We start from the raw sequence: 13,933 nt of genomic DNA, 5'->3' as shown, positions 1-13,933 counted from the left end.
AAAGGTACTATCCACAATTACTGCCATTAGTTTGGCCCATAAACCCACCTTTACCCCCTTATTCACCCTTTATCACCACACTCAAACTCTGGCTGGCCTGGAATGGGGGTGGAGTGGTTTTGAGCATGTCTCTTATGTAATCTGCAATGTGTAAATGAGGTTTAAATGAAGAAATTGTTTTAGGATAAATGCACATGTTTCTCATGATTAAATTTTTTTGGCCATCATTCCCAGTGAGTCACAAACTCTCACACCAAATTTCCTCTTTCTGATGAAACTCATGCTAAATGAAACTCGTAAAAAACACACTCACTTACTTACCTCACATACTGTAAGAGCCACTGGGTGGGTCGCAGCATTAAGCATTAGTTGATTAAATCAAAGTTTATGTGATAAATCATCCATTTTCCAAACCGTACTGTATGTAGGGCCGAGTAACTTGTTGCTGTTTAATGATGGGAAATCCATAATGACAAACAACTAAACCAGTTGGATTTGCAAATAAAGCAAGAATGAAATACATGCTTACAAACTAATTTAGCATTCAGCTGCTGTGATTGTAGAGTGGTCCAGGTCTCAGTATATTGAAAGACTGAAGGAGGAAAAGTGCTGTAGAGGAATGCTGAGTTTGCTATCTTATCAGCAGGTACTGCATTAAAACACAGTTTATATTCAGCCTCTGCTTAGAATCACTGTGAATTTTGACTCAGGAGTACACAACCCTTGTTATTTATTGACCCAAATTCAGAACATACAGTGGACACATGATGATCACTTAATATTATGTATTATTTTGCATTAGGTAAATACATATTAAAGCTGGTGACATCTGTGAACTTGATGCTAGAGCTTTTCTCAGAACAAAACTTGTTTTTACAGTGACTTTCAATGAGCAGGTGTTGCAGTGATGCTGGTTCAGCTGGTTTTAGTGGATGTATGTGGTCAGTTTCCCTCGAGTTCACAGTGTTTTAGCAGCGTATCTACATAATCACATTAACTATGAAGTGTGTTCCAGTAATGCAAGGGGCTGTTCCTGTAGAGCCACTGTCTTGCAGAGTTTAGCTCCATTCTCAATTAAACATACCTAAACCAACCATACCTAATCAAGGTCTTCAGATTCACTAGAAACTTGTAGCTAAACTGTGTTGGAGTTGGTTGAAGTTAAACTCTACAAGACAATGGCCCTCCAGGAGCAGGATTGGACGCCCCACAAGGTAGCACAGTCTTGCCTTCATTTCTCATATCTATTGGTTTATCATTTCAGGCTGAAAAAACATTCTGTGAAACATTTTACATGAAATCTTTATTTAAAATGAATGCCATTTGGTTTCGTATTTTATTATTTAATACAATGAGTGTCCAATCTAGTATCCAAACACTTTTGGGGGACTCTTTCTTGAATCAGCTTTTGAGATGAAACTGGATATTCAGTGGAAAGAGTGATATATGCACTTACAAAAGTTTACTAAGCCACCTCCAAGATGTTGCTGTTGTTTTGTGACTCATTTGAGGCTGTTTCTCTGGAAACTTTCAGCACATCATTCAAAGAAAAGCGCTCGTCTTGCTGAGTGTGGTTATGCAAGGCCGGTGAACAAGGTGGAACGCCTTTGTGTGATGTCAGATGAGAAAGGCATGGAAGCGAATCGGTGTCATGGAGTGGGTCATTGAGAGGTGAGGCTGACTGCTTCCATGGGTTCAGCAAAAGTTCAGCCGCATAACATTAGGCAAATTAGTAAGACGGCAATGGAGAGAGAGACAAATGAGCCATGAGAGAACTAGAGAAGGGCCAAACTAGTTGAGAAGGAGGAACTCTGAAGTTGGTTTAAGAAACCAAAACTTAGAGGATGTGCATTATGTAATTAAAATTGTTTTGAAATATTGACAATGAGTTTTGAAGATGCCATTCTTTTATATTCCTTTAACTAGAACTTGTCATTTTTGCATTGATATGTAATTTTGAACTAGGCCATTGGTTCAAGCTGTTTTGCTTTCAGTAAAGTAAAAAACAACTTTGCGTGTGTTTTAAGGATCATGATCTGCAGACTGACTTCCATTCTGTTTGGGGTCTCAGAGCCCTGCTGCATGTGTAAATATAGTGATTTCAACTAGGGATGCACCGATATGAAAATGGCCGATGCGATAACCGATAATTCTTTATAAATGAAAGCCGATAACCGATATGTTGGCCGATAAATCTAAATCCAAATTTTTATAGAATTTTTGAGAGCCTGAATACAAAAAAAAAAAGTCTCACCATTAAAAGCTATTAAACACTTCATCATAAATCAAACATAAAGCAGCCTTACAAATAAATAAAACAATGTTTAATTAATGTAAACAAGTTACTGGACAACATTACTTAACGTTATATATATATAAAAAATAATAATAAAAAATCATGTGCCATGGATAAATTCAGTGGAATAGCCTCCGCACCGACAACTAAATTGTTTTAATTAAACCATATTGTTGATGAAAATAATAAGATAAAAATAAAAGTGGTGGTTATTATTATTAATATATAATTGATTTTGAAAAATAAGTATCTTAAATTAATACCACTGTTTCAAATAGCAGCATGCGGTTTTGGCTGCGTGCGCTGCTGAAGAGCTGAATGAACACCGTAAACTGAAGCGCTTATTATTTATACTGTACTACATAAACATAATATTATCATTTATATATGCACAAAAAGACACAAATGCACAAGTGATCTTGAACTAAGTTACACGCTAATAAGATGTTCTCTTGGCTCTTCCCGCAACAATGCGCTGAAACACGACAAATTAAACCAAATAATTCACAACGTTTTATTATAATAGTGTTCTCATTATGATATTATATATATGAAAGTCCCAATCATTGTTATTAATGTTGTGTATTGCTGTTTGAGCTGCGTGCGCTGAAACTTAAGAGCTGAATGAACACTGGTAAACTGAAGTGCTTTGTTGGCAGCTTATTTAACTCAAGGAAATGCATCATATATGAGATTATTCAGCTATTTATAAAACATAAACTAAGCATAATATTACAACTTGTATGTACAAAAAGACGTAAATGCACAAGTGAACTCGAACTAAGTTACGTGCTAACCAGAATGTGTAACTTCCCGCAACAACGCGCTGAAAACACGACAAATTTAACCAAAGAATTCACAACATTTTATAATAATATGTTCTCATTATAATATTATATATATGATAATCCCAATCATATAGTTATTAATGTTGTGCGCTGCTGTTTGAGCTGCATGCGCTGAGCTAAAGATGATCACAGAAGCGATCTATTAACGCTCTATTAACTTAACTTAACGAATTCTATAGGATTCTATAAATCAGATATGCTTAAAATAAGCACAGTATTACAACCTACAGTTGCACAAAAGGCTGCAAATGCACAAGCGAACTTAACTGTGCTAGTCATGAATGTGTAGCTGGATGCGCTCTTCCCATAACAACGCGCTAAAACACGGGCGCACAAAGATTCCATTAATTATTTAACAGTAATGTTCTCATAATATGACAGACTTGCCCTGCACACGTTGCACTTCACTGTATTTTCCTTTTAGAAGTGATTCCAATAATATTTCAAGCAATTAAAAACCATCATGGCAAACAGTGCGCATCTGAAGTGCCTCTGCAGGAAATAATGCATTATTTATTGGCTTTTAATATAAATCGGACAAATTGTCTTATCGGTTCGATAACGATAACAGAAATATTAACATTTATCGGCCGATACCGATATGGTGGCCGATATATCGTGCATCACTAATTTCAACAGTACCTTAGGGTCGAAACATTGTGATTTTAATAAAAAAATTTGAGAGCAGTAGTGGCAGTGTGCCGACTTTTGTCTATTGACTGTGAAGTGTTTCATATAATCGAGGACCTGCCCAAAGTTTTTGGATGTGCGCACATCATCACTCTCTTCATTCAACAGTAACCTTCACTTAGTCAAATGTTTTTATATATATATATATATATAACCTTCACTTAGTCAAATGTCAAATCTTATTAAAGGATTTAACACCCCATTGTAGTACCATATAAATAAATATATATATATATATATATATATATATGCAATTATTAAATAAATGTGTTTTTATTTAATTTCAATGTATTTAATTATTTATTTATTTGGACAATTTACCTGCAGATAGGCCTATAAAACAAATTGAAATATTAAAATATACGGCACATTTAGTTAGGCACATCTACTACAAAATAAATTAATTAAATAAATTAATTAAATAAATTAATTAAAAAATAAAATCTAAATTTAAGCTTTCATTAAATGTCCTGGAATAACAGTTGGATCATGGACTTAAATTAACCAAATGTATTTTGGTATAATGTTTGTTTGCTTATTTATTTATTTGTTTGTTTGTTTATTTCTTTGCTTATTTATTATTTTATTTATTTATTTAGGATTTAGGATTTTTTTAAATGAAACGAAAATATTAAATACTTGTTTCTGTATCTAAATTTGCACATACTGACTATTGAATGGTTTGGTAAGAACACATAACAAGCTCCTATCAGATAATGGAAATGAATGAGCTGGGGAGTTAAAAGCCCAAAGTATTGAAATAATAGACACTTGAAAATTATTAGCCTATTAATAATAATAATAATAATAATAATAATTATTATTATTATTATTTATTTTGTGGTTTGTTTAGAGAGACTAGATTTGTCACAGACAGATGATTGTTCAGTGATATCTGCCAGATTATGGAGAGGTTTAAAAAAAAACATCTTGCGAAAACGTTTTATTTATTTATTAATTTATTTGTTTGTTTATTTTCCAGCTAAAAAACTCATCATCTTTAGCATTTAGTTTGACTTACAAAAAGTGATAGAGACGCAATGTGGGCGGGGCTTTGGAGACAGAGACGTTTAGGCGGGCGGAGATTAAAGGGAAGATATTTAGATATGGGCGTGGCCAGAACGCAGTCACTCGGCGGCTCGTCTCTATGGCTCTGGGGCTCGTCATCATTAATGGGCGGGATCTACAGACAGCTGCTCGCTCCCGTCAAAGATCTTCTCACACTCTGAGGCTGAGCAGCTCCGAGCGCGTGAACACACGGTAACCGCGCGGATTTATAACACACGCGCACACAAGCTCATTAAACGCGCGTTTGTGTGCTGTTTAATATCGTTGCACGAGTTTTAAGACATCAAGGAGACACAAACGAGACAAAATAATCACATCACTAAATCGGAGCTTCGCTAATAATATTGGATCAAACTCAGCGCTCAACACTGGATATTTGATGGATTTACTGATGCCTCGTTCGTTCTGTATTTTATTATTGTATTAACCGATCAAGATTTGGAGTAAATACAATATATATATATATATATGGTCTAAAATATATACTCTTTAGAAATTGCACTTTTGAGACATTGTTGATCCTGTAGCCTATTTGAATAGGCTATATTTTTGCAAAAAGTGTTTCAGCGGACATTGATTGGACTGATCTCTGACCATGCACGAGCGCATCAGCTTTAGTTTTACTCGCTTCTGTAGTTCCTGATCTCCTCTGGGAATATCTGGGATGGATCCATCTCTGTGTTAAAGCTCTATGTGAAGTGTAACGTACAGTCGTGGATCAGCTGTTGTCTTGAGGAATTGAGTTCGACCTGATCATGTATGAGAGTGTGGATGTGAACCCTTTCCTCATGATGGATTACTATAATCAGAGCAGAGGATGTCTGATCCCGGACAAGATGCCCCATCCCTTCAGCTCATCCATCAGACATCAGCACTGGAGCGGATCCAACCACTGTACGTGCGTTTTCATTCAGCAAAACACTTTATGTTTGTAGAGTCTCCTGAACTAAACTGCAGTCTAATTTGTCTGATTTAATTCAGTTTGTTTAAGTCATTCTTATACTGATATTGAAATCCAGCTGGTTGACCCACTTACGCACACACACACACACACACACACACACACACACACACACACAGACACACAGACACAGAGAAAGAGAGATGCTCTTGTCTGCATAGTAGCAGCACGCAGATCTTCCCTTTGGATTTAACATGATTGTTTATTTCTTTCCATCATCAATCTGGCATATTTTAACAACCAGTTTGTAAAGATAACAATATCTAGTAAGTCATATAACGCACATGGCTCTGAAAACATTTAATCATGCAGATCTTGGCTCTTGAGAGCTGTGCTTTTATGACAGCTCGTTAACATGCTGAGCATAAATGGAACAGAGAATATGAATGAAATTCAGAACAAGGTTAATGGGAAACTTGTGGATGTTAAATTGTGCTGTGCTTAATGATGAAATAGTGTTTTGTGGGTCATATGTGAGAGATAAATTTGATGAAGAGAGAAAGTAATTGCAGGATTTTTGCTTTAACCAATTTTAAAAGAGTCGATCTGCTGTAGCTCTTTGAGCCGTTGTGGATGGTGACCCAGGGCGCACAGGGTCACGCAATCCATGACCTTTGACATAGAAACGGGGACGTAAACACTGAAACCTTATCAAAAGAGTGTCGGAACCAATAGTCTACTAAAAGTTTAGCCAAAAGATCATGCACATCAGACTCTCAGCCAGCTCAGGGATCTTCATACAAAAATGCAAAATTCTGTTATCACATTAACATACATTACTACATTATGCATAGTAGTGTTGACCTAGTTTCTCAGTTAACAACTTTTACATTCTTTGCCTCGTCTTGGATTCTTTCAGCCATTGTTTGGTCCAACAAAGAGATTTGCATTTGTTTACTGATGCTTTTTCACTCCTCTATAACCACCTTTAGAAAAACATTTTGTGAAATATAAATTACTTTGACTATTTTTATGTTATTTAAGAAATGTGTAAAACTTTATATAGATAAATATAGATAAATTGTGCCATTTTTAAGGGATCCCAGCAGTCTGTAGACCCCCAGTTGTTCACATAATCATACATTGCTGGTCAAACATTTCCATAGCATCACGTTGGTAATGATACAATTCGGTCAAAAGTGCAAGTTTTGTTGGAGGTGTATGGATAAGATATGCTTTATGTTAGAGAACTTTGAGCCGCCAGGAGACCCTCACTCTTGACTAAAGTTCACTATAGGCTATGCTTCTCTGCAAGCACTAAATTACACAAGAAATGGCTGTTGTGCCATAGCAAGTATGCTTTTGCATCATTTACCTTATTAAAATGTTTGAGTTATGATAAATTGCAATTTTCTTAATCTGCCTTATTCATTTCTGTTTTGCAACAGCATTCCATATAAAAAAGTTGACATTTCCGATTCATAAAGAACTGGGTTCAGTTTTTGTTGCCCATCACATTTTTGGATATTAAAATATTGTTTCCCGTGCCCTTTGTGGTTGTTGGCATATCTTATAAAGCACAACACGGATCGCCCACTGCCATAGGCATTAAAAAAAGTAAGAGTTGAATCGCATTATACAATATTTGATTCAAATCAAGTTATGTAAGTAAGTAGTCACAATATAGGAAGGAGAGATTGAAGAAGGTTTGTCTTGAAGGGTTTAGCCTATACTTAATCACTAAAAATGCTTCTGGAACCTTAATTCAATTCAATTCAATTCAAGTTTATTTGTATAGCGCTTTTACGATACAATCGTTGCAAAGCAGCTTTACAGGAAATTAAGTTTCTACTATATATATGCATACGCATACGCACACATGCACATATATATATACATACATATACACATACACACAGAAGAAACCCAATATATTTAAGTTATGACAGACTTAACTTGGTAATTATGTGTTGTCTGAGGGTTGGCATCCTCCGTGGTCCTCTGAGGTGTTGCCATCATCTCTTCTCAGGTGTTTGGTCATCCCGGATCTTTTTAAGGGTTGGATCCAGACTGACGCTTCAGTAATTCCTAGTTACTACGGGATGTTAATCCCGTGGCAGAATCAGAGAAACAGATAGAGACATAATTAGCGTAGCTGCTGTTATATTCAAGCAAAAATTATCTGTTCAACCCAATCTAAAGAATTATAATGTACATTTGATCAGATATAAATGCAGTACAAGATTATAAGATGCATTATGTGAATGCTTGGCTAAAGTGTCTTTAATCTAGATTTAATCTAGATCTAGATCAGAGTGTGTCTGAACCCCGAACGTTATCAGGAAGGCTATTCCAGAGTTTGGGTGCCAAATGTGAAAAAGCTCTACCTCCTTTAGTGGACTTTGCTATCCTAGGTACTACCAAAAGTCCAGAATTTTGCGACCTTAGGGAGCGGGTTGGATTGTAGCGTGGTAGAAGACTAGTTAGGTACGCAGGAGATAAACCATTTAGTGCCTTATAGGCAAGTAATAATATTTTGTAATTGATCCGGAACTTAATAGGTAGCCAGTGCAGAGACTGTAAAATTGGGGTTTTTACCTTACTGTTGGTGCAACACATCCTGTTTAAGCCCATCCAAGATGTAAGTTTGTATCTTCATTGATTTATAGAAATTTAGCATTAAATCACTTGCTCACCAAAGGATCCTCTGTAGCGAATGGGTTCTGTCATAATGAGAGTTCAAACTGCTGATTAAAACATCTCAATAATCCACAAATAGTCCACATGACATCAACATTTTGTGAAATGAAAAGCTGGATGTTTGGTAATCCATCAAGACGTTTTTAACTTCAAACCATTGCTTCTGAGTAAATATGAGTCCTTTAGTGGAGAAAGTCTAGTCTTAATCAGGAGAGAAATATGCATCAGGAGAAAAGTGAAAACAGTTCTAAACAAATACATGTTGGTGGATTTTGAAGTGAGAGCACAACAGGGGATGGATTGTTTCTTAAAAACACGCAACTTTTCACTTAGCAAGACGTTAAGCGGTTGAGTCGTGTGGATTATTGTGATGTTTTTATCAGCTGTTATTCTGACGGCACCCATTCACTGCAGAGGATCCATTGGTGAGCAAGGGATGTAATGCTACATTTCTCCAAATCTATTTTGATGAAGAAAGAAACATACTACATCTTGGATGGCCTGAGAGTAAGTAAATGTTGAGCACATTTTTATTATTAGGTGAGCTATTTCTTTAACTTTTCCTTTTTCAACATTATTTTGATTAAATATTCCTTGGCACATCCCAATTGATACAAGCTCATGAAACGGCATGTAACATAACTACAGCATGTAGTTGTACACATTCACTGAAGGTTGTTTTTAGAATCTTAACATGAATTGAGCAGCAATATGTTTGTATTAGATTCCTGCATGATAAACCACTCATAAATGAAAGCGAGAAATGAGGGTGTTGATGTGTCCGTATGGTCTCAGTCATCAGACTGACGGCTCAGGGTCTTTACGGGGGTCGATCAGAATCAAACACTTGATCTTTGATAGTCGGCTTCTCTCAGCGCTGAGGTGGGGTTTCCAGAGAGATTACACGCCTCAGCGTGAAGGAATGCACTGCCTCTTATTCACATGACAGTCACACACACACACACACACACTCCCCTTCACGCTGCACCCACAGACCTTTGTACACACTCCTCTTTACACATGCACAATTCTTACTAACATCTATTCTTAAATTCAATTCATGTATCGTATGCCTTTGCACACATTTCACATGTCAGTGCATTGTTGTGCCATGCGCTGTGATTATAAGAGCTGCCTGAGCTCTTATTGGAGCGTGTGTGTGAAACCGGCTGTATATTAACAGCATCTTGTTCTGTATATGAACTAAACAATTAGTTGAGGAATGTTTGCACTTGAGCACTCATGCACATTTATGACCAGCTGAAGCTATCATTGCCTTCAAGTACTTTTGAGAAGTTTCTACTTAAGAGTTTGGTAGGTGATGAAATGATGATTTGTATTGATGTGATGTGCATTCTTGTCATTTTAGGTCAGAGAAAATGGATAAGCTGGGCAGTTTCATAATTCTATCTTTTAATACATTTCCTGATATACACAGGAAGCTTTTAGCACTGTTGCAACAAAATTAATAGCACAGGATGCACATTGACACTTTATTGCTTTATCCACAGAGAGTGAAGTGGAATGTTTTGTTACACAAGCTTGTCTTGTAAGTGCAGCTGTATATGGAGTGTTTTGTTGCTGTTCTTCATCAGTGGAACACAAAACTGTACAGACTAAATTGTATAGTAAACATTGGTGATTAAAACATAAGTAGTAATTCATTTATGTCTGTAATTTTTGGCAGGGTTTAGAGCCTGGTTAAGGATAGTTTACTCAAAAATGATAATTCTGTCATAATTTACTCTTTTTCCTTTTGTTCCAAACCTGTAAAACTTTCATTCTTTTATGGAACATAAAATAAATATTTTGAAAAGTCTCTCATTTTCTTTTCTATACAATTGGTTCCCAACATTCTTCAAAATATCTTATTTTGTGTTCTGAAATACATCGACGTTTGGACAACAGGCTCTCATGGCAATTGGTAACTATTTTATGTTTTGACAAATAGGTGGTGAACTTTCACCCCACTGACAGGTATGATTGGGATGGAATGGTTAAATTATTATTATTTTTTCTAAAAAACATACATTTCAGTATAAATCACATTGTATGAAGTCATACCAAATCGCAAAAATAACTATATAATGTACTGTGTATTGTATGCTTGCTCTGCAGTTATGTTGCGTTAAGTCAGATGGATTTAATCATTCATTTAATCAGCTGGAATAAATGCTCTGAAAGTGATCCTAACAATATTGTTCCTCTTAGTTTTTATTATTAAACATTTCTCTTCTTTTAGAGTCAGAAAGTTATTGTTCTTGATGTGAACTGGCCTTTATTATTTTCAGCTGACATGCAGGAATTGAGTCTGATATGTTCTCGGAAGGAATTTAGGTTTGAGTGAACTCACTCTCTGTGGTCTGTGGCATTCTCACATTAATACCAGTTCAATGTAAAAGCAGCAGATTAATTTTACATCGATAATTGTCCTGGAAGTTAGGAGGATAACAGCTGGTGCATTTAAAAATATGTGCATTGCATTTAAAGATTTAAAAAAATTGCAATGTAGTTTTGCAAGATTTTGTATCAAAGTGTTTATTGTGGGTCTTCTAAGGTTTTTGGGTGTTCGTTCTAGGGTGTTTAGATATGATTTTCTGCATATGACATTCTCTTTTTAAATATGGCTCACATCCATCTTTCAAAATACACCTTAGTTTATTTTATTTATTTTAAGTGTCTGATCTATGCAACCTGACCGCATTCTATCAGTCTTAGCAGTACATAAATGTTTTGATAGGATTACTGTTTCTTCTTCAACGGGCGTCTTTAGAGATTCTCGTCTAAGGGCATATATCAGGTAATGGAGGCTTCAGGCTTCATCTCGCATGAATATTTGATCTTGGCCTGTTCCACTTCTTTATTTTTACATTGTCTGTTTTATTGTGCGGTGTTGAACAGTACTGATGCTGACATGCCTATGTAGACGATCACATTAACAGTTCATTACGTGTGTGTGCGTCCCCTGGCTTTCAACAAAGCATCCCATAGCAGCTTTTCTAAGTCTAAACAGATGGCTTACTATATCAATCATTACAATGAAAAGACAGTGTTACATGATCCTTCAGAAATCGTTCTAATATGCTAATCTGACACTCAAGAACCCTTCATTATTAGTTGAAAATGGTTGTACTGCTTAATGAAGTGTGATAACCGCAGTACAGTGTCTTTTCTAGGATTCTTTAAGCAGAAAGTTTGAAGAACAACAGTTATTTGAAATCTAAATCTTTTGTATCATTTTAAATGCATTTACAGTTATTTTTAATATAAATATCAGTTATTCAAAATATCAGTTTCTTTAAAATCATGGTGTAAACTGTATTTACAGTCAGAGTAGCATTTATCAGTTTCATGGAATATTAAAACTAGAAAATATGGTAACACTTTAGTATAGGGACCAATTCTCACTATTAACTCTAGTTGCTTATTAGCATGCCTGTTATTAAGATATTGGCTGTTTATTAGTACTTAAAAAGATCATATTCTGCATGACCATATTCTATATCACTAATCCTACCCAATACCTAAACTTAACAACTACCTTACTAACTATTAATAAGCAGCAAATTAGGAGTTTATTGAGACAAAAGTCGTAGTTAATGGTTTGTTAATGGCGAGAATTAGACCTTAAAACAAAGTGTGACTGAAAATACCGTATTTTATACAAATGGTTCAACATCACTGATTAAATGAAGCATTTTACTGAAAAAAGGAAGATGTTTTCTGACCTCCATTATCTGAATTGAATCAAACGCTGCAATGTTGAATACTTTATGAGAAGTAGAATAATATTGTATGTGTGCAGTTTACGTGCTCAAATGTGCATTTAAGGCCAAAAAGAAATGCAGCCTGTCCAACTTTGCAGACTTGCGCAAGGCTTAAATTTTTCATGCAAGAATGTGCATTAAAATACATGATATTAAAGTAAAACATCTCTGACTGAAACAGATGAAAGCACTCACGCACACACACAAGCATTCATGTCTGCTTCAGATAATTGAGTTTTTCTTTAGCTTGTCTGAGAATCAGAATTTTATTGGCAAGGAGGAGGACATGATTATATGAAGCTCATTGTGTGAGTGTTTGTGTGTACGAGCTGGTGAAAAGACAACACTTGAACCTGAATACTTTCGTCTGAACTTGAATGACATCTGGTAACAGACGCTGACACATGATTGGTTGAGAGCAGGAAGTATTTTGGTGCCAAATGAGCCACATGTTTGCAGAGTTACACAAGTGTTCATAGAAACAAGGAGACGGTGTGTGTCTAGTGTTGGCTGTACTTACTTTGAAAAAGTCCTTGTGTATAGTTCTCAGACGTTTTTCTTATTGTTGTTCATGGATATTTTGCTCTGCTGATAAATCTGCTGTAAATGGTTGCAGAAGGATTAGGTTTAGGTTTGGTTTCTTATTTTTGTGGCATATGCCTACATAAATCATAAACAGACAGTGTACAGAATAGGGTGTGCAATATGTATCGTCTACGATAATATTGTAATTGTTGTTTAACAATGTGGAAGCTGACATTATTGAGTATGTCATTCATTTTGCAAAAAAACAAACAGAAACACGCCTTAAGTTCCCACTTTCACAGCATGATTTAAGCTAGTAGAATGACTCTGGAATTCAATATGCCCCTAAGTGTTTTTTCTTATATTTATATAGGCCTAGTTATGAAACGGCACACAAGCAAGTGTCATTTTTTTGTAATATCAGCGTGATTATGTGATACTGATTTTATACAACAGTTAAAGTTAATATTGTGTGGATACAATAATGTCAGTATTGTCTGGTAGTGCTCTGGTTTGGCAACAAAGCCGTTGGTGTTTTGAACCAGTGGTGTTTTGTTGCTGAATAAATCAGCATCTTTGAACTATCAGTGATTCAATGATTCATTCATAAAGACAGTCACTTGCTTTGTTCTTGAATGAATCAGGCATTTGAACTAATCAATTGAGTGAATGACTCAATGATTCACTCGTTAAGACAATGACTTGCCTCCACTTGCTAGTGGTTGTAGTTTTATATTCAAAAGATTTGTTTTTCTTCATTTTTTAATATTCAAAGTATTAATATTAATAAAAAGTATTGCATATACTAGTATACTTATTGATTGATATTCTATTATACCTAATATTATTAATGAAATAATACATAGTATTATTTATGCAGTGTAAATACATCTTCTGTTACATAATGCTGCTTTAAATGCAGCTTCTGTGCCAAAAATATGTAATGTAAAAAGGATTTTGTTGCTACAGATTATTTTATTTGTAACATCCTATAGTGTTGTTTTATTCTAATGGAATTTATCAATTAAATCTAAGAATTCGGCATAAAAGATGATGCATACATCTAATATTGTTCGAAAAAAAGTTAACAGTTAAAGGTGGCAAATATCACCTCCTAATGAAAAAGTTCATTTCTGTT

At 35.2% G+C, this 13,933-nt stretch overlaps 1 protein-coding gene across 4 annotated transcripts in view; it reads left to right on the top strand.

Annotated features, from left to right (window-relative positions):
- Positions 1-13,933, top strand: part of raraa (retinoic acid receptor, alpha a) — a 165,381-nt gene that overhangs the window by 123,574 nt on the left and 27,874 nt on the right. The window contains exon 1 of one of the 4 annotated variants that reach the window (XM_058792874.1): positions 5,048-5,796. The exons of the other annotated variants lie outside the window; for them this stretch is intronic. Coding sequence (XP_058648857.1) covers positions 5,658-5,796 — 139 coding nt within the window. The 5' untranslated portion in view covers positions 5,048-5,657. Of the gene's footprint in view, positions 1-5,047; positions 5,797-13,933 lie in introns of those variants that run through there. 4 annotated transcript variants of the gene reach the window in all.

The sequence above is a fragment of the Onychostoma macrolepis genome, chromosome 12 (genome assembly GCF_012432095.1).
Source record: "Onychostoma macrolepis isolate SWU-2019 chromosome 12, ASM1243209v1, whole genome shotgun sequence".
Taxonomy (NCBI): Eukaryota; Metazoa; Chordata; class Actinopteri; order Cypriniformes; family Cyprinidae; genus Onychostoma; species Onychostoma macrolepis.
The sequence above is the reverse complement of the archived record's forward strand: the minus strand, read 5'-3'. Positions and strand labels throughout refer to the sequence as shown.